We start from the raw sequence: 22,170 nt of genomic DNA on the forward strand, positions 1-22,170 counted from the left end.
TAGTTGTGGGTGTCTACTGGTTACCCATTGTTGATGGCCAGGCACCTTGCCAGGCCAGTTATAGCATGGTGTAATAGGAAAAAGAAAGATTAATGGACCCTGGGGACCCGAGGACATTCTGTTTATTTTCTTAATCGCCTGAAGTTAGTGGCTGAGAGTACCAGAATCGGCAGGTGGCAAACGGTGTGAAAGTGAGAACTGAGAGACAGAGAATAACAGAGAAGAGCAGTGTGTGTGTGTGTGTGTGTGTGTGTGTGAGTGAGTGTGAATTTGAAAACAGCCCATGCTATAGTTAGATATTGTTCTAGGTCACTAACTTCAGAGAGTGAGCAATAACTCTTGGCAGGGCGCTAAGATTTTCCTCATGCAGTGACTCTATGATTCAAGATTCAATACTTGCAAGTTGCTAAGAATTTGCTTCAGTGTGCTCATGACAGGACATCAACACAATACAACAAAAAACATAGAGCTAATATATACACATATGGTATCCCACATGGGATCACACTTGACACAAGCAGATAAAAAAGGCGACACCGATCACAGTTTTCAGGGTGAGTCTCATCTTGTAGGATCTTTAGGCCTTTCCGGTGGATACGGGCTTCGTGGATCTCACAAATGGGGGAGAGTTTGCAGCCAATGATTTTTGAGGCTGTGTTGACTATCCTATCTGTCTGCAACCTCTGCTTGACAGTAGAGTTGCCATACAGTAACAGAAAAAGTAAGGACACTCTCGATGGCGGCTCAGTAGAACTGTAACATCCCCTCAGGCTACCCCAAATTTCCTTAACTGGTGAAGAAAAAAAAAGCCTCTGATGGGCTTTTTTGGTAATGTTGGTGATGTTATCCTCACATTTTAAAGATGATGATATTGTTGTGCCTAGAAACCTAAAACTGTCCACCCACTCCACCACTTCTTCATTGATGTACAAGGGCTGGGACGGCTTCCCACTTCTGCGGAAGTCGACCACTAGCTCCTTAGTTTTGGAGACATTTAACTCTAAGTTGCTGTTGGAACACCATTCAATCAGTGAGAGGACCTCATTTCTATAGGCAACATCATCATCCCTAGAAATCAATCCCCCCACTGTTGTATCATCTGCAAATTTAAACATTTTAACAGAATCAGTATGTGATGTACAGTCATTAGTATACAGCGAATATAGAAGAGGTGATAAAACACACATCTACATGCTGTACCTCTATATAAGTCATTTTTATTAACAAAAAAGTGCTCCAATCAGAGTAAAATACATTGTCTTTCAGTTAGGTCAGGTACAGGATATGTGATTATCTAGATTATTTTGGACCGAAGTGTAAAAACAACATGTTGGTGTTATGGGACAAGAGGTTATGTGTCAAACTATTCCTTGCCTGGGAGCAGTCACAAAAACTGAAGAAATAGTACCCCTCGTGAAACCAAGCTGACATGAACATAAAAATCTTCATAAAATTAATTTTAACTTGATCATCATAACATTGAAATAAATTGCAGAAACCCTCCTCTTATACAGATGTAGACTACCTCTCACCAACAGTATCTATTTCAAATTGGTGGTCTGCTTTTCGGCACTGCCAAGGAACACACTGACAAAACCTTTAAGAGAAGACTTTCTGGAATAATTCAGAGGCTATTTCTGACCAAATCTAGTTCTGTCATGTAAACATATGGGAATTACCTTTTTGAGCACTCTTTCTGAACTGCTTTCAACACAGGATTCCCACAACTCGACATCATGCAATCCAAAGCCAGACGTGTTTCCATTAGGAACACAGAGACTCATGGCAGTATCATATCCGGGACACAGGATGTGACCAATGGAGGGGAACCAATGTCATTTGCAGACAGCTTACGAGAGCCGCTGCAGCAGGCACCTGTGCTGGGAAAAGACAGCGGAGAAAGGGCTCTCCCACATGATTGGAACAATCCCAGAAATAAACCTTAAGGGATAGAAATCGGAAAGCCCCTTGTCTTTTCATCTGGATGGCTAATAGAGAGAAAGAAGGAAGAAAGAGAGAAGAAAAAGAGAAGTAACAAGAATCTGGGAAAGAAAATGCCAAAAAGTTATAGTAATAGTTATAGGGGTTGGATTGAGAGAGAAATTGGATAAATGAAGGAAGAGGGATATAAGAAATGATTATGGTGGTTGTGGATCACCATGACAACTCCTGATGTATCCAAAGTGTTTTTATGTTCTACATGCTCTCTGCTGGATCCAGGCGGATGACTAAAGCTGTGCCAAGTCTCCTTAGGTATCAACAGAATTGGAATGACCATCATTTTCCACAAGGCTTGTACTTTCAGGGTCAGCTGCCTTTCCACTGCTTGAAACTCAACTGCTGTAAACAGGTTGGATATTGACAGGTGCGACTGGAAATGGCTGTTTTTTGTTTGAGAAAAAAAAAATGCTCCTGCAAAAATGGCTTCAAACATCATGAAATTGAATCTTGACTATTGGCAAAGGCGCAGAATTTCATACAGGAGATATTTATCTGAAAACAGCAGCAACGCCAGAGCCTGCAAGTGGCGTTCAATGGTTATGTTATAGGATATAGCATACTAACTAAACTTACAATATTTGCTTGACCTTGTGAGCATGTTAGCATGCTGACATTAAGGAATGATAAAAAAGACATGAACATCCCTCATGCCCAATGGGATGGGTGCTGAATCAAAACAATAGCATAAAAATAATAATTAGGTCTGCACACCAACGCTCTTCCTTAGACTTCTGCATGCTGATGTCAGCATTTAGCTGTGCCTAAGTACAACCTCACAGACTTAAGCCGTGGTGATTTCCTTAGGTTTTCTGGCAGAGCATGATCCCTCTAGCCTCGTGAGACCGTCCTGATCTCGCAAGCTCCAGTTTTCCACTCGCAGATCAGTCTGACATCTTGAGGCAGAGAAAATTTGGAGCCGTTAGCCAAACGACCGGGCCAATCAGCGTTGGTTTTGAGGTGGGTTAGGTGGTGATAGACCGATGGTTTATCCACTCAGCTAACCAGTATTATCAGCCAGCGGTAGCCCTAATTCTGTTAGCCGCTCGCTAATGCTTTTTTTCTCTTGGATCCTTCTTTTGGAATATGGTCCGGGAACCTGAAATGGTGCCTTTTATTCCTAAATTCTCGTTACACAAACGGCAAATATCCTTTACCGACATGTTGCTTGCATGCTGAGCTTACGAGTTAAGCTTTGCCTGCAGCAGCAAGGGCGGGCTTGTGGTTGTATTTTCATACGCTTCGTGGATCTGATTGGTTGATTTGGCCCGTCTATCACCAACATAGGTGATAGACAGATGCTTCATCCAATCAAATAACCAGTATTCCGCCCCTTCCCAAAAGTTCTCCAACGGAAAGTTCCCAGATGGATATGCCGAGCAAATGCGAAGCAATCCATCTGGCGGAGTCAGGTTATGATCCTTCTGCAGGCTCACCAGAAAACTTCGTACAACATTTACTTCCTCTATATCGTCAACTTGGATTGTCTGCTCGGTGCAAAGGGTGAATGAACATTTTGGGCAAAAAGAGTGTGATTGAAGAAGTTCCTTTTATTCAATGTGCGGTAGAGTTTCATTTCCTGTGTAAAATGCAAACATATTGACATTCTGATCTTGTTTACATACCTCATATGGTGATCACCATGGAGTTGCCATGAGACTCAGGCTATCACTTTCACCATTTATTGTCTTCTCTATCTTTTCAAGTGTAAAATTAATTGCACAGCAATTTGGGGAACATTGAGGTGAGACACAACAGGTGGTGATAGGGCCCACCTGGACTTGGACTCTGCCTCTCACAGATGCTTCTTGGTCCAGAGCCTTCACTGTAAAAGCCCCACTTCCTGCTGGTAAAGCTATCATACTGGCCAGATTGTGAGGGGGTTGAGGTGGGACAGAGAGAGGGAGAAGACAGTAGAGAACAAGAGTATGAGAGTATGAGAGAAGAGGAGAAAATGGGCCCAGACTCATAGACATCCTGGCGTTTCCAGATTGCAGGCCAGCCTCTTCCGGCTATCAACATGTCCACTGGTGCCTCAGTGGGAGTGGGAAGTTTTAAGCTCAGCTGAATTTAGTACAGCTTGCAAATGAGTCATCGTTTACAGTAGAGCCTTTGAAAACTATACGTTATATTTTTGATATCTTTAATGTTCTATTTAACCATCATTCAAAGAAACAATGGATGGATGTTTAGCGTGTTTGAGATGTTTTAAAAGGGTCTATTGATCTATTGCCCTTAGCATTATCAAACACAATATGCTGCACTGATTTATATCGTGGTAAAAATAATAATAACAGAGACCTACTTGAAGCCCACACATTGGAGAGCATTCACTCTGCTAAAGTGCCCTTGAGCAACCATTGAAATGCTACCAGCTCCATGGGAGCTGCTTTGGGAGCCGGGCCCAGCCTCTGAAATAGAAAACAGAATTGCCTTACAAAGTTCAGTAGAGGATGACATACTGTGTTTTGGTACAAGAAATGAATATGCTAGGTTGCTCTTACATGTGCGGTGCATCCATATCATTTTCCGACCTACAAATCAAGCGGCTGCCATGAAGGCTTGAAGCTACAAGGAAAGTAGTGCTCTAAAGTGATATTTCAGCAGACAGTATTTCATATGAGGCGAGCCGGAAATGTCATCAATAACCAATGAGGCTTCACTTTGCCTGAGCAAAAGCCGTATATAAAGACTGTCCATGGTTTTATTCTTTCTGTAAATACTGCAAGACAGGTTAAGAGTGCCCCAGTACCTGCCTTCATTACGTCAAGGTTTGTTTTTATTTTCCCCTGCTTTTTGAAGAAAAAAAAAGAAATTACAGATGCTGTCACCCATTTACTGGTACTGCCGCTCGCTCTCATGGAAAATGTAAAAGGGGCCCAGCCTCATTGAGGTCAGGCTGACATTGCCAGTGAGAGGTGGCCAAGTCACAAAACAGATGTTTACTGTTTTCCTAAGGATGATTTGTTCTCTGCTTCATATTGACTCGGGTCCAACCACAACCCAGGTCCCTTTAACAGAGCGCTGCATTCGAGTGGGCAGACAGGGGCACAATGCTTGAACCAGGTGTTTATGTTTTACTGTAAAAGTCTTTTATTGTACGCATGCTTCATCAGTCCTTAGGTACTTTAGGTGAGGTTATGATTCCGACAGGTGTCTGGATTTATCCACTCTTAAGCAGATGTGCAATAAAATGATCGGCTGGATCACACATAGGAAAGTTGTGGCTGTGTGTGTGTGTGTACTCTCCTGGATGTGTCTCCCTGTGTAGGCAGTGAGTAAGAACCAGTTTTAGGAAGCATCTGAGTGTGTCAGAGCAGCCTGCACCTCTGATCGTCCACAGAGGAAGTCATGGACCCGGTAAAGGTCTCTCCACAGAAGCCATTAAGCAGTGCGTCTGCTGGAATAATGTGTTTGACTTGGCTGTGGGGCAGCGGCAGGTGCTGGGAGGACCGCCTGGAGCTGCTGCTCACTGCCTGCTTTGAACTGCAGGCCAGGGACCAGTCTTCCCTTCTCTGTGTCTTTCTCTCCTATCCCATCTTTCACTTCCTTCTTCCTTATCTTTGTTCCTCTCTTTTCTCTTATCTCTCAGTTTTTCTTTTACTGTTAGGCTACTTATTTGCTTTATCTGTTGCGCCTTTACCTGGACTTTTTCTCTTCTCCCCATATCATAGCTCTCAAAAAAGCTTAGTTGTACTCCAGCCACATGTCTGCTAGACTTCAATGACACTACAGAGCAATGAGTACAAGTTTAAATTTATGCATTCAATGGATCATTAAAAGAGAGGTAGTAAAGGCTTGGAAGTCGCTAACAAGGAAAGTGTATAGTAGGTGTAAATCTTGTCTTTCCTCACCTCTAAAAGGGATTTTATGACATTTTGGGAAATTGCTTATTGGCTTTCTTGCTGACAGTTAGATGAGAAGATCAATACTACTCTCATGTCTGTGTGTTAAATATAAAGCTAAAGCCAGCAGCCATTTAGCTTAGCTTAGCATAAAGACTGGAAGCAGGGAGAAACAGCTAACCTGGCCCTGTCTGTATGTAACAAAATCCACCTACCAGCACCTCTAAAGCTCACTAACTAACAGTTAAGCTAACATGCTGCTGGCTGTAGCTTCATATTTAGAGTAGAGACATGAGAGTGGTATCAACTTTCTCATCTCTTTTTTGTTGTTGCAAGAAACAAGTGTATTTCCCAAATTGTCAAACTATAAATGTCTGTTCTGTAAAAGGAACACACTTGTTTTACAGGACTTTCCTTCACCTGTTTCTCCTGGTTTCTTTCTACCTAAGTTGGTGCAAAACCCAATCTATTTTAAAATATTTGATTAAATACATGATTCTGCATTATCTGCTGAATGACACACACAACCATGTCAAGATGTATTGAGACCATGTGCTTAACATGGGCATGCAGTAGGTGAGTCATACATTAAGCTCTGGACTCCCTTCCTCTGTTTCTTTCTCCCTCAGCCTCAAGGTAAAGCCATTATGCTTGAAACGAAGCAGCAGCAGTAGCAGCAGCCCACTTGGGTTCAGAGAGACAGGGGAGGGAAACAATGAAAAGTAAAGCCCAGGGCCGTCCCAAGGCCCTGAAAGAGAGTTGCCTTTATTGAAGGAGCCCACTCCTATGCATTCCTCTGCCAAGAGCCCGGGCCTCCCTGAAGAAGGCGGGGATCAGAGGCTGACTCACATTCAGATGGGGGTTCATGGGCTAGAGCCGCTAGAAACACACACAGACACAAAACCCACATCTACACAGAGGCACAAACAAGTGTGCACCTTGTTCCTCCGTCTGCCTCATTGTTTTGTCAGTCAGGATGGGTTTTAGCTATGATCCACAGCAGGGAATCTCTATTTCCTGAATGGGTAACACACACAGACACTGATAGATTTATTGGGTTTCAGGGGCTGAGGTAGGTGGATATGAGATGCTCCTTGGAGAGCTCATCGTGAGATCATTCATTGAGAGCAAAGGGCTCACTCTGAGAACAACTAGAGAAATCCTTCTGTCTTGGGTCCAACTGACAAATGGTACATGGGACAAAAGTATTTATTTAAGGAGTGTTATGCTTAATTAGCTATGTGAAATGTTCCCTACTTTGGGAGCTTGTCTTTTTCTTCTATTACACTTTAGAATCCCAAAAATGTTCAGGGATAATCCTGTTTTTTTAAGATGCCTATCATTTATCATGAGCTGGGAGGCATCCAAAAAGCCTCCGTCTATACTGAAAGAAAGAAGAATCCTACAATCACTGTTATTTACAGCCGATTCACTTGTTTTTTTTGGTGTAGTTTATATGAACAATCATTTTACAATCTATGATGTGTGTAATTAGTTCTTAAAAATCTCGAAATGATGAAAGGGACACATTTTGTATTGGGAAATGTATTAGATAGATTATTTCTTGGCATTGACCTTTATTTTTTTCTATAGGTTAAAGTGAAAAAGACAGTAAATTAGGGCTGATCAGTAAGAAATTGTGGCTGCAAACATCTGGACCGAATCTGGAAACCACCTGTTCACTTAGAATGGTGTCCGATTTCATTGACTATTTGAACTTTTCCAGCTATATCACTTTTATTTTATAGTATTCCTAATGTTGAAGAAACTGAAAAAAATATTCCTTTGGAAAAGCCCTGTGGGTATGGCTGACGTTCTCACAAAGTCGCTGAACACTGAACTCACGAACAACATACTTGAATATTTTGACTATTAGTTTCATTTTCAATTTTCAAAGATTTTCACTTTATATAACAACATCTCTGTTACTTATTTTACCAACCTTTATATTTCTTACCTTTCTCCTCTCGGTTTCATGACTTCAATAATCAGGTCAATACTCAAACAATGAGTATAAATAAAGAAAAGGGTTTTCTCATGAACAGTAGATTTGAAATCATACCTCTTATTTCACAACAGGAACATTTAAATGGAGGAAGATGTAAATATAGAGTCCAATGAGCTGGCAGGAAGTTCAGTAAAGTAAGTAAATTGACTTACTTGAGCTTGTACTGGCTGGATATCCAGTGAGCTAATTATTTAAAGCGGCTATAATAAAGCCTCTTGTGTGTGGAAGGCGTCACTCTTAGTGACAAATTTACAAATGTAGTTCTCATAGTGACATTTCCAGCCACAACCTATAGCCTACCATGTTACTATAATAAAGGAAGCTGCAGTTTCAGGACCGCAGCATGCAAGCCTCAACACATCCGTTAGCAGCTTACTAGCTATGAAGGGGTAAAGTTAGGGTTAAGTTAGTCTATATATTCGACGTTCCACTTCTGGGATTGCTCTGTTACCGACGGAAATTCCGCTGGATTTAACTCATTTAGGCCGGATATCTGTTGCGTTGGGTTAGCCTTTGTGTTGGCATTTAAACTTTAAACAAAAAATTTATGAGGACTACGGTTAACCTTTTCTCAGATCTTTGCAGGGTAAATCCAGACAGCTAGCTAGACTGTCCAATCTGAGTTTTCTGTTGCACGACTAAAAACAACTTTTGAACGTACATGTTCCACCAAAACAAGTTCCTTCCCAGCGGCACCGCTGCTTTTCCCGGTGCGTAGCACCACCCAAGACGATTGTGATTGGTTTAAAGAAATGCCATTAGACCAGAGCACGTTTTTCTCCCATCCTGGAATGCTGTGTGAACCAGCCAGACCCTCCCCCGCAGCTCCTCGGTGGAGGAAGGGTTAGGTTGAAAGACAGAGTTTGGGATATGGTTATGGTAACTACCTTTAAGCATCCAACCAAAGAAACAGGGTCCTATGAATGCGGTCATGAAACTGCAACTTCCTCTATTGCAGGAAGATGCTACTCGCCACTACAGGCAGCCATTTTCAAGGAAAAAAGCTCTAAAAAGCCCACTGCATGCTTCCTGCACAGCACCAAAGTTAGCGGCTAGCTTGTGAACATACTGTAGTTCATAGCTGCTAAAGAGCCACATATATCCCTCAGGAGTTGGTGGAGACCAAAAACAGAGAGAGTTAATATTGAACGACTCCAAACGAATGTTTACATTATGTCATATCTGCTGGATGAGTTAATAGTAAACTATGTTTCCTAACAAGTTCGCTATCAACTGAAAAATGTGATAATATGTCAGTATTGAGTTTACAGCTTGTTTCTGCTGCCCACAAGAGGCAAAAAAAATAATCAGTTCCTGCTGGTTTAATACAGTTTGGGCAAGTTCAACTTTTTTCATATGAGCAAACTTTCTTACTACTATTTGGATGCTGTAAGAATTTCTGTTCTATAGTTTAGGGTAACATTGAAACGGCAACAGTCAAAGAGAGATAGCATCAGGAAAATACCTGCCTGGTACAGAAAACAGGGAAAATCAAAGCAATTGAGAAGGTATGTGGTTGGCAGAGAAGCTAGACATTCCTCTTGGTTCAGGAATCTAGACGACAACAACCTTTGTTGCAGCTGGTGGCCACTGGCCGATGACAGGCCGTTTTCCGCGTCCTCTCTGGCCATTGTTTGCCCTGTGATTGACTGAGGAAGGTGTCTGTTGTTGCTGGACTCTTATCTGTGTTTCTTGGAGCTGGCAGGAGCACGGAGCTGTTGTATTAGCGAGGCTGTCTGATGAAACTGAACAGACGCAAAACATCACAAAAAGTTCAGCTAATTAGACCTTTGGCTCTTTAATGCACAGAAGACGGCAACGGAGTGTGTGTCTTTCAAAGAGAGATAATCTGATCATGAAATCTGGTTAAGAAACCATGCTTCTGCTCACTGTACAGAATAAAAACTGACATGTCACAGTGTCAGCTGTCACCAGAGAGCATATCAGTGCTTGTTAAGCTGGCATTTATAGTGAAAGGTGGGACGTTTAATTTTCATTCCTTTTCTTTCCAATGATTGCTTTTATGTGCCACCCAGTGCTCATTTTCTAAGATGCCTTAGAAATCTGAGACTATCCAGCATGCCTTGCAACGTTCCCTCAGAGAAATATCAATTTCTTAATTTGTTTTACTGCAGCTTTGAGAGCTCTCCCTCTCTTATTTAGAGATCCACTGGGTGAATGTTTGCTATTGCCAAAGAATTCATATTGCCACCTGCATTGCCATTCGGCCAGGACCCATCACCGACTCCCTGGGGTGGTTTTATGCCGGGTTATTAACTTGGAAGCGCGGTGCTTTTGTCCATTGGCATTTTCATTTTGGACCCCTTAGTAATTGAGTAACAGGGGCCCATCATGTAGCACAAAAGAAAGAGAGTGAGCATGCAGAGGCTGAAAATTCTCATAAGCAGGGGTGATGAATACCTACTCCCTTTCTATTGTTCCAACACAAAACAGTGAAATTGTGTTTCTGTTAGACCTGCTTTTTCTCATCAGTCAACTGAAATGAAAAGGCGATCACACCAAAAAGAAAATGTTTAGTAACGCCAGCTTTGCTGTCAGCTTCATAGCAAACTGTAGCACTCCTCTGAGATCATGTGTATTTTATTTGTTTCTTCAAGGAAATTTAACCTCCACTGGTATTTTATTAGTTTTCAAACAGTCTAGCAGTAGAGTGAATAAATAGTTACATATCAAGCCATAACACAAGCTGAGTTTGACCAAAGCTCATAAAAGTGTACATTTTATCCTGATAAAGAAGCCAGAGACAATAATCCAAATGGCCTTTGTCAGGATGTATACAAGACTGTGAACAAAGCTCACACTATAGAAACATGGACACATTATGATCACGCAGTACAGTGTCCTGCAATCACAATTACCTGTATGTTACATACGCTACAGAACAACCAGACACAAGAACAGCTTCTTCCCACAGGCTGTCACTATGATGAACACTTAGGTGTTTGGTGTTTTAGCCCCCAACGTCGTCGGCACTAGGATTAGGCAATGGTTAGAGCTAGGGTTAGGGTTAAGGTTAGGTGCCTTGAAGTTGACGGACGCAGCACTGCCTTGAAGTTGACATTGGGGGCTTAAAACACCATCGAGCGAATAAATGATATATGTCATAGTGTTAAACACATAATTTAAATATATAACAAATATCTGTGAAAATACACTGCATATTCACTTACCTCAGATATATAAGCAACATGTTATATTTCTTTAAAAGGTACCCTGCCATACAAAACCGTTTTTACTTGCATTTTTTTAAATAGGCTACCTCCTTTGTCAGCTCTAGCCACTAAAAAGAAATAAGCAGAGAAATCAGGCCAATTAAAAAAGCTGGTCAGTCTGACATCATATTGCCTGAGGTCATTACTATTCATTAGCTCGCCCAGTTGGGCTGGGTGTCAGTACCCGATCCGTTCCACCTGCACAATCCATTCTGCGCATGCGCAAGATGTTCACGCATGCGCAGATGATAATACCGTTTTACGACCTGCCCGATCTGTTCCACGCTAGCCTCCACCCAAGCAAACGTTAGTTTAGCTAACAGCTAATTCGGCTAACCGCTAGCCGACAAATAACGCATGCGCAGAACGGATCGTGCAGGCAGAACGGACAGCTAGATTCAGTCTAAAATAACGTTAAGTCAAATATAATGGGAAAAGCAGGCTACAGCAAAATTAAGACTTTACAGTAACAATAAAGACAAGTATTGAGTGATTGTATTTTAAATGAGCACAAGTTAAGTTGAACTGACGTAACAGCTGTTATATATGTTAACGTTTGTTTTGAAGTTTTATTTTGAGGGTCTTTTAAAAGTTTGCATGCTGTCTCAGCTACCGGTTAGCCGAATTAGCTGTTAGCTAAACTAACGTTAGCTTAACTGTGGAGGCGGACGGACGGCAGACCGCTACAATCAGCTAGCGGTTAGCCAAATGAACTGTTAGCTAAACTAACGTTAGCTTTCCGGTGGAGGCTAGTGTGGGAACATATCGGTTAGTGTCGTAAATCATCGTACCACAGCGCATGCGCAAACATCTTGCGCATGCGCAAACATCTTGCGCATGCGCAGAACGGATTGTGCAGGTGGAACGGATCGGGTACTGACACTGGGTAAAGGATTCTGACAGCCAGGTTCTCATTGGCTAGCTCTTAACCAATCAGATTCAAACAGCTTAGCTTGTTGAATATTAATGAGAACTGGCAGAAATCGAGCTGAGTCTTCCTGTAGGCTTTCTATACCATGCTAGAATGGCTTGAAACAAGGTAACCAAGGCATTTATTCCACAAAAAATGTTACAGAGTCCATGGTAGAACTACCACAAAGTAATGAAATACGTGTGGCAGGGCACCTTTAATTATTTGATTCCATGACTATTTGCACTTTTGCATTGCCCTATTGTCTCACTGTATACAATCCTCATAGAGCTGGTTCTTTAAATATGTATGTACGTACATGGATCACATGTACAGTATATTGAGTGTATTATTAACAAATCCAAAAACTACATACAGTTTTTTGCAGATCTCACATACTTCATATGCACGTGATTAGTGTCAAGTGTAGTTTTATTGACATGTTGAGATTTGGTCACAGTTACAAGCAGATGTTGGGAACATTTAGTGCTGAGTAGCACTGTAGGCTGATTAAACTGAATTTGTTCTGTCATTCGAGCCAAGCTTCAACAGTTCTGTCGGCTCCAAATTCAGCATTGACTAAAATCAGATCCTGTTGTCTTTATTATATTATCATCCTTGTGATACATTTCATTCTTTTCCACTGGATGTGGAAAGCTCTTTTCAGACAGAGCATCAGATAGCATTAACCAACACACCCCTTATCTCTGTACGTTGCCCAAAAGAGCTCCAGCTGGGTGCTGCTGTTTCCTTCACCATTTGTGTTGGCACGGGGAACGGCAGCTCCATGGCCCGAGAGCACTGCTCTCCCTTCAAAACAGGAAGAGCACGCTGCTCTCTGATGCACACTGGAGACAAAAAACAAACCAACAAGGGTCCAGAGACATGAGGCAGCAGGCTGAGGAGGATGATAAGGGGAGATTTTAGCCCGTGCCCAACCCTTTACTGCACACGGAGTCGCCTTACTGGTCGGTGTAGAGGAAAGGTTGAGCAGCCTGAGTACATGGGACGCGTAACAGTTTCCTATTAACGTTTGACGAATATCTATCCAGATAAACCAGATGCTCTCTAAAGATCTCAGATAGCTCTAATGTTAATAAATCTGATGTCAATCTACACTTTGAATTTTCCTGTTTTATACCACTAATTAGGGCACTCTTTGTGCAACTTTGTTGATCAACACCAGTCACTCAACAATGACTTGACCAGGTGCTAAGATTTCTGGCTTTATTTTACTTTTCAGCCTGCACTTTAACTTAGAACCCAAATTCCTATGAATGTCGAAACCTGTTGTTATTGCAATCCCTCAGCCTCAAACAGATGTTGATGTAAATCCCAGATTGCTTAATGTCAATTTAGTTTGGCAAAGCATTTTATTATTATTATTGACAGCAATGGTCTTAGTGCTTTAGAGATGGACCTGGGAGCTCTCCCACACTGCCTCAGCCTGGTCATTAGGCAGGTCTTTTCTGGTTTGGAACCAGCAAAGAGCTGGCCTGGCATTAACCAGAGATATGGTCAAACTAATGTCCAGATCTACAAGCGCACCTGTTGTTGAGTGTTTAATCCTAGAAGAACCACTTTTGTGTATTCCCTGAGCTAAAATCAGTTCACAAAGTTATCCAAACTGTGGCTGATTTCTTTTCTAATCTGACATTACACAGCAATGCCAAAAGTCATTCTTACACATAAATCCTGTACTTATCAGACCCAACAAGTACTTGGTTTAAGCTTATGACTCTACTCATGAAAAGCTAACACTCATATGACTTTAACGGTGACCTTTCGTGTACTCTGACTGTTTTTTTTTCTTTCCAACGAAACCAAAAAATAAACAAGGGCAGATGAAAAGGCGCCTCGCTGGCAGAGGTGGGCCACGTTTCCGTATTGTCGCTCCTCGTTAGCTGATGATGGGCTGTCTCCAAATTGGACAGCTGCAGTCACCGAGGCGGAGGAAAGGCATGCACACACATGCAGACGTACATCTGCTGGCATGTCAGTGCCCTCTCTGATCTCTGACGCCAGCCATCGCTGACTCTGTCTCTCTCTCACACACACACACACACACACACACACACACACACACACACACACACACAGTAACTGGAGGGTGGTTGTGCATGAGAGCGGGGGGCAGGTCATAGCTAGCCAAATGGAAAAAAAGCTTCCGTGAAAGGGGATACATACAGTAACTGAGTTCAGCTGTGTTGTCACAGTGGAAGGGCTCCACTGCTGGCTTGTTTTGTTTTATTCTTATTTTTCTTACAGAAACTCTGTTTTACTTTGGCTGATGGATGAGGTGTCTAAACTAAAGTCTAAACTTGCTTCTTTAGAAGAGACATTTGACAGCTGAGGTGTCTGGGCAGTTTAAAGGAGTGTGTGGCAGGGATGTGAAGGGGGGGGTATCTAAAATATTTGTTCTATTACATTGTCTGAGATGAACTCTGTTCTCAGCCATGCCAGGAATGTGCCCAGCGTGCCCACCCATCCATTAACCTGTCCGACAGTCTACCATTGTCTGGAGCAAAAACAAAACCCTTCATTAAAAGTGCTGCGTGTCTAACATCAACCTCCGCTTCAGGGTCAAGACCCACGCAGACTTTTATATATTACAACTTTTATATATTATTGTGTTTGCTGTATAACTGGGATACAACTGTATAAGGTGAATATTTCCACTGTTGTAAATGCCTTAGTGTGCAATTAATATGATAAATACAAAATAGAAATGAACACTTTGTGTTTATCTTTTTTATGTACACATGACCAGACAGAAATTCAAACCAGAAGAACAAAATGTGATTCATGTTTTTTTCTGTTTAAACAGCAATGAAAATATTGGATTTGTAACTCATTTAAATCAGATTTGAGGTGGCAAAGCAAACAAAAAACAGCTGCTGCTGATCATTCAAATTGGTTTCAGCAAAGGCCTTTTATAATGAAAGTTACTTCAAGACAGTTGGTTTACACAAAGTTAACGTCAGAGGTCAAATGTTCCAAACACGGGATAGCTGACGAGGGATGATTTGTTCTGGAAACTGTTTAGTTTGAGCTTGTTTCTGCAACACTTGAGCTGTGCTTTAAACACACCTGCTCAGAAGGGCTCCTTTAACATTTAATGATCTAGCTTTCAGGGCTTAGAATATCTCGCCTTGGTGCTCAACTCCAGGTTCCTTTCAACTTGAGGCAGATGCAAATTTATCATTTGCACCCTTCAGGCAGGCATCCATTAAAAATCTTGAAATGTTGAAAACTTCACGGCCAAGGAACAATCACATGATTGCTTGTTTAGAAATGACATGTTCCAGACCTTCTAGGTGCCGTGAAAATTCCATGCGCTAAAGACAGAAACTTTGTGAGTTTGATGGCCAGTAAAATGCCACGTTGTTAATCGCACTTTCATATTCACGATTTGGAAAATGTTGAGTATTGTGCAGGCGCAAAACCTCTACGTTTTATGCCAACGGCTGAGTTCATCAATCAAAGGCGATAGCTTCGTTTTGCACGTGCAGCAGAACTGACGTCTATGTCCATAACAAACACAAGCATGTATTAAGAGAGGTTTGTTCACTCACACCCTCGCAAACATCAACTGATTAGAGGAGTGAAAACCTGGTCAAGTCCTTCTTCTTTTCGCTGTACGTGGTGCTGAGTTGTCCTACAGCCTTGGCGTGCTCTTCATTCACCTCCTCCTTTAATCTCTGCTGTTCTTTTAGAAACTCTGCCCAATCATCTTTCAAACGCTCCATGTTCACCTGCAGCTGCAGGCTCTGGAAGGACACAAGAAGATGAGAAATTATGACGTTTGTCTCAATTCTCCTTCTTGTACTACTTCTACTTACTATAGATGCTGATCATGGATCATGTGGTGTCTGGACACTGGCATTCAGCCTACAGGTGCTGTATATACACTGAGTAGACACAGTATCATAAATGCCTGTACAATTTGAAATCCAATCATTTTTTTTTTTAGGCTATGATAATGTGACCACTTGCTAGAAGTCCTTTGCCTTGGGTAGTTTTTACCTGCTGTGCCTCTAGCTCCCTCTGCTGGACTCTCTCTGCCATGTGATTAGCAGCCTCCACTGTGGGAGACAAAACATATTCTTAATATTTATATTCAAAACACAACATTAATATAAAAACAACTTTCTTGTGTCATCAGACCATCATAGGAATTCAAAATATAGTACAGTTATTTAACCCTTGTGTGGTGTTCATATTTGTGTTACACAGCCAATGTTCCCGGGTCTGGTGGACCCACATTATTAGGCTTTTAAATCAATACAGCCATAACAGTTTATGTAAAACTACTTAACAGATGTTTACTTTAGCTCAATTACCAATGATATATACATCATGTATGGTTCATATTTGCCATTTACCCCTGTGAGATCACATGATCATTTAAATTTTTTCATCACATGTGTATCATGTGTAGTCATTGAAAATAAGTTATTTTTTATGTTCTTCACAGAAAATGAGTTTGAGTTAGAAGAGATAATAGCATAATTTCTTTCTTGTTGAATGTCTTTTATATATATATATATATATATATATATATATATATATATATATATATATATATATATATATTAGCAATAGACATGACAATCAACACATTGTTTTCATAATGGCAGACTTATGGGATAAAACTGTAAACTGACCAACAAAATAAAATATTGCATTATATTACTTTATTTCTAAAGACATGGCGACAAATCCTAGTGTCTAATTAGATGTCAGGTGAAGCATGTAATGACACAATCTTGGCACAATTTACAAAGTCTCAAGTGTGAATCTGAGAGAGGAGACTTACACCGTTTAACAACATCAGACATCATGCCCTCTAAATCTGTTGGCAGGATTTGCTCATTTGTTTCCGAAACCATTTTATTGAGGTTCTCCAGCAGTCTGCTCTCCCTGTGTCCACGTTTTTCCTAAACAGCAGCAGAGGAAAGCTCAGTGTTGTCACACATACCACATAGGTTCTTAAAGTGCTCATATTATGCTCAATTTCAGGTTCATAATTGTATTTACTGCAGAGGTTGTACAAGAATAAGTTTATGTGGTTTAATTTAAAAAAACAAAACATATTTTTGTTGTACTACACATTGCTGCAGCTCCTTTTTTCACCCTGTGTGTTGAGCTCTCTGTTTTAGCTACCGAGTGAGGCATCGCACTTCTGTTCCATCTTTGTTTGGAGTCGCACATGCGCAGTACCTAGGTAAGGACTACTAGCCAGTCAGAAGCAGAGTATGAGGACGTGCCACGCTAGCAGCTAGGCGAGCATTATAACGTGTGTTACAAAGTGACCCACGTTTGTCACAGAAGTAAAGGCTGGACTACAATAGAGCGGTTTGGAGCAGTTTGTGAACAGTGTTTTCTGTTGGAGATGGTAAGTCCCTTGGGGGTGGACTTTGGGCTTTTTCACTTTGTAAACCTATAACGTGCACAAAAAGATATACAACACAATAAAGGAAGGGAAAAAGCCAAAAAGCATAATATGAGCACTTTAAGTCATTTAGTCTTGCACAGGGTCTTAACATATATCTTTCATTAAAATGAGTGAGACAAATTACACTCACGGCATTGACTTTTTAATAACAGAAAAATACTGTATCTTTAAATATGTTATATGCTATTTGGCTAAGAAATATTTCTGAACAAGCCAATCTGCACTAAAAACCTTCTTCTTTATTGAGGTTTATTGGCGGTTGGCAAACAACGATTTGGTGCATTACCTTCACCAACTAGTACGGAGTGTAGATCAGAATATCTAATATGTACAATATTCAAAATAAATAAATAACAATAATAAAAATAAACACTAAAAACAGAAAGATTTTTATGAGAAAAACTAAATTCAGTGCTTGATCATAGTAAAAATAATAATAACACACTGTACTGAAATTTGCAGTTCATTTATTGAGGTGCATGGTTAAAACATAATGACAAATTACACTAACACTTTATGTTTGCACATCTACTGTGTTCCGTGCCCACCTGCAATTTGTCTCTCTTTTTTTATTAAATAAATAAAAATGTAATAACATTTTTCTATATGTATTCATAGCAGGCTTTCTGATGCGGGTCTTACAGGATTTAATGTTCATCGTTCTTCTAATACTGGGAAGAGTGATAGCACATCAATTGGTGTGGCCTGCGACTGAAGTACAGTTTAGTCAGTGACAGCAGTGTTGAAGGACAAACAAATCTAAATAAAAAGGTAAAAAGTCCAAATATCTTTCATCAGTGGAACTAAACCCACAAGACAAACACCAAGGCACCGTGTTACGTCATCATGACAAATGTAAGTAATTCGAGAATTTTAAAAATGGTCTTTAGTCTTATAAATAACATAATTGTCATGCGGGTACCTCAAACTCTCTCACGAAGTAGCGGACCTCTGCATTGATGACTGGTCTGTGGTCTAACAGTCGGGACTGGATATCACCCACATCTGCATCACCAAACAGCTCAAATTAGATTCAGTTAAAACAATGAGAACAAAGAGGATACATATGAACAACATTATGAAAGTTAGTATCATGTTTTAAAACCATTATCCAAGCACACCTTAACAATCTGTGCATGCCTTTAATGTTGTGTTTGATAGCCTGCATGCTATAAAAGGTAGGCTATCATTGAATCATTATTAACCTACTTACAACCTTATTCCTTCTTTTGAAAGCTTGAGAAAGTATAGTGTTTTAAAGAAAACCAAACAAATCATAATGTCTATCACACTGTTGCTGACACTAAATTATACTTTGAATAGCCTCTTATCTATCTGTAGGCCTACTTTATCAGCTAATAAGATAATAAAAAGGTAAACAGCGAGGAAAACACGCTAACATGCCGACAATGAGAAGGATTTTTCTGCTGTGGATTTCACTCACCTTTAGCAATTTTGTCCATTCTTAGAAACTCTGCTGGCACCTTAATTTTAGTAGTTAAATTAAAGTGGTCTCCTTTGGAGCAGCTAGCTAGTTACTAACTAAGTGCTAGCTAATCACTTGCTAAATGTTCCAAATAGTCAGCCAACTGGCAACTAATTATGAAAGCGATAGCGCTACCTAGCTGACCTAAACTATCAGTTATTAACGTAGCCTATATTTTAATGACATAGTAATAAAGACCCCCTACAATATGACAAAAACTGCAATGGTATTTTGCTAATTGCAGTCATGTGAATGGAAGCTGTCAGTCCGCTGACTGCAATGTAAATATTTACTACTACTTCCGGGTACGAGGCCATGGACTGAACCAAACGGCTGAGAGAGGGGTGTCACATTCACTTTAGTAAGATGTCCTCTCGTGGTTTGAGCTTCTTCTTTTTTTACCAGTCCACTTAAAATACTTTCTCATGCAGTCTTTATTTAAAGTAAGCTACAGTGACGAGCTTTTAACTCTGGAAGTTTGAAATGCCTGCAAGCTTATGTGTGTGTGTGTGTGTGTGTGTGTGTGTGTGTGTGTGTGTGTGTGTGTGTGTGTGTGTTGTGTGTGTGTGTGTGTGTGTGTGTGTGTGTGTGTGTGTGTGTGTGAGAGACCGAATGAGAGCCAGTAGTGTAGACTGAGGTTTTGCCTGACTGAAGACAGCAGATGTCAGTCTTGCTCTGTGGTGGAGCAGAGTGACATCAAAACCTAGTTTTAAAAGCAATTTCCACATAAAAATTGTCTACACAAAATGCACTGAATTGACCAATAATATAGGAATTTGTCTTTTTTAAATACAGACTCAACATTTTTCCTGACTTTGTGGATTAAAAATAAATCCTGTTCCACAGTCTGCTTGCACTCTTTCCCCTGGTTCATTTAAATCATAGTAGACTACCACTTAATAAAAAGAAAAATAATAAATAAATACATTGCAACCAATGGCTTTATTTATGAGAACTCATTCCTACTTCTGCATTATACTTCACTAATAATCCATTAATAAGAATAACTTTGAGGCTGCCATTATGTAAAAGCAAGTGTCTTGCTGGTGGAGGAGGATACACCAGCTTCTACAATAATTCCTTTATTATTCCCAAACGGACTAATAGCTGTGATGGATTTGTAGTATTCTACACTATTATAATAGGATTATAGTATCTAATATTCATACAGCGTCCACAGTTGGTTACTCACTGTTGCGTATTTAGTATTTAATATTGAGTATATGAGATGTGCAGTGCACACAGGAGACAATAATATAATCCTATTATAACAGTGTAGAATACTATGAATCCATCACAGCTATTGGAATAACAAAGGAAATGTTGTATGTAGTGATACTAACTACAGTATAATAAATATAGCATCAATTATTATCATTCACCATGGTGAATGATAATAATTTATATAATAATCCTACCTAAGACATTAGCAAACACATATTTGTATGGGTATGGAGAAGGCCCCTTTTGCTGAGTATCTATGTTGGGATGGATACATTCATTTGTATTTTTTTTAGGTATACAACATTTGCATTAATAAAGATGTCACTATGGTGAAATTTGCTAGAATTAGAAGTACATTTATAGAAGGCATGTTTCTTTGAGAACACCAGAGTCACCACAAGATGGCACCAAATGTCTCACATTAGTTTTAAAAATCCAAGGCTGGCAAAACCCCAGTGACAGAATTATCTTGGATTAGCAAATGCTTTTATTACACTTCATGCAATGCAAATATATTGGCATAAATGTATTAATAAACACAGCACTTGTGGCAAGAGCAGAGTGCATGCAGATATTCAGTCAGAGTGAGAAGAGGCATTGTTTGGGGCACACGTTGCATATTAGTTGTCAAAAGTTTGTTTGCGAGCCCTAAATTCATTAGGACTGTCATGCTCAGTTAAGAGAAAATCATTAAGGCACCACTTAAGTCCCCCACTGTCCACATTGTTTAGTTAAACACTTATTACATGCACCATTAGTTTTGATTTGGGCCTATTAAGGAGATTAAATGATTGATCAACAGCCGAGGGATAAGAACAAGCCCTTCATGGTAGCCTCATTTTTGTCATGTGCTTTGTTTATTCATGATTCTGCAGGGTGAAATCAAAAACATTTAGATCAACCCTGAATGGTAGAGAGGCTGGTTAAATGCAGCGTTCTTTACCATATTTAGATGGATTAGAATAGTAGAGTTACATACATCTATTGTGTGGTTTACACTAATAAACAATATGAAGAGATATTAAAGAGATACTTACTGGATATATTATATTTTGTAGATTAATAAAAAGGTGTGTACTAAAGTGTGTAATAGCAATTTATTAACTCAAACTTTTGACATTTTCAAATAACAAAATCATTTCAAAAAGAATAATTGTTTTTTGTAGACCAGCAATAACAGACTAAAAATAGATGGAAGTCTTTAATAAATTGATGTTCCATTATTAGCAAAATGATTTGGATTTGGAATCAGAAAAACAAGTTCTGAAATATAATTCTGGACTCGAGAAAATTGGAATTTAAATCATCTATCATATGTATTAATTTGAAATGTAATAAAAATTGAAATGTAGTTGAATGAGATTTTGCACAATTAGCTTGGGTTTGGAAATAATGCTTTACATATGAGTTCTCAGACAAAGACGTTGAAACATCCACTACTCTGAAACTTTCCACAGCATTAAAGAATTTGGAGGGCAAAGCCAACATCAACATAACGAGGAAATGTGCGTCCTTCTGTAACATTATCTGCGAGCGTTGTGATCCTCGGCTGCAGTTTGCATGCGAGCGCTCGTTGCATGAGAGCAGATCATGTGTTTCTCTGTATTTCTGTCCCACAGGTCTATTAAGTGAATTCTGCTTTTTATTTGACACCCCTGCACAGAACACATAGCCTTTCTGGGACACTCTCCAAAAAGTGTCACTAAAAAATAAAAACAATGTTCACAGTTATAAAAAAATAATTGAAAGTTACGTATGGTAAATACGCCATTGTTTAATCCAATAGTATATTTTCAGTAGCTGTCTACTGATGAGATAAGAATCCTTTTAATGCCGTTAAAAGCTTTTTATAATTCATAAAAAGCTTTCAGTTAATTGCTGTTGAGCACCAACTGATTTAAATCAGCAAGTTCATTATAGAGAATTACAATATTTACATTACCTATTTCTTTCTAATTGACCTATTTCATTTAATGTCAAGTAATTTCAGTCATTTTATTAATCATAT

General features: G+C 39.9%; 1 protein-coding gene across 1 annotated transcript; it reads right to left on the reverse strand.

The window, feature by feature from the left end:
- Nucleotides 1-14,077: 14,077 nt before the first annotated feature.
- bloc1s5 (biogenesis of lysosomal organelles complex-1, subunit 5, muted) lies at nucleotides 14,078-19,239 on the reverse strand. Its single transcript, XM_028569493.1, has 5 exons — nucleotides 18,897-19,239; nucleotides 18,375-18,457; nucleotides 16,814-16,934; nucleotides 16,021-16,079; nucleotides 14,078-15,764 (listed from the first exon to the last, which is right to left on the reverse strand). Exons 1-5 carry the CDS (start codon nucleotides 18,913-18,915, stop codon nucleotides 15,591-15,593), a joined length of 456 nt encoding a protein of 151 aa, XP_028425294.1. The 5' UTR covers nucleotides 18,916-19,239; the 3' UTR covers nucleotides 14,078-15,590.
- Between the last annotated feature and the right edge of the window lie 2,931 nt (nucleotides 19,240-22,170).

The sequence above is a fragment of the Perca flavescens genome, chromosome 22 (genome assembly GCF_004354835.1).
Source record: "Perca flavescens isolate YP-PL-M2 chromosome 22, PFLA_1.0, whole genome shotgun sequence".
In the NCBI taxonomy this organism is placed as follows: domain Eukaryota; kingdom Metazoa; phylum Chordata; class Actinopteri; order Perciformes; family Percidae; genus Perca; species Perca flavescens.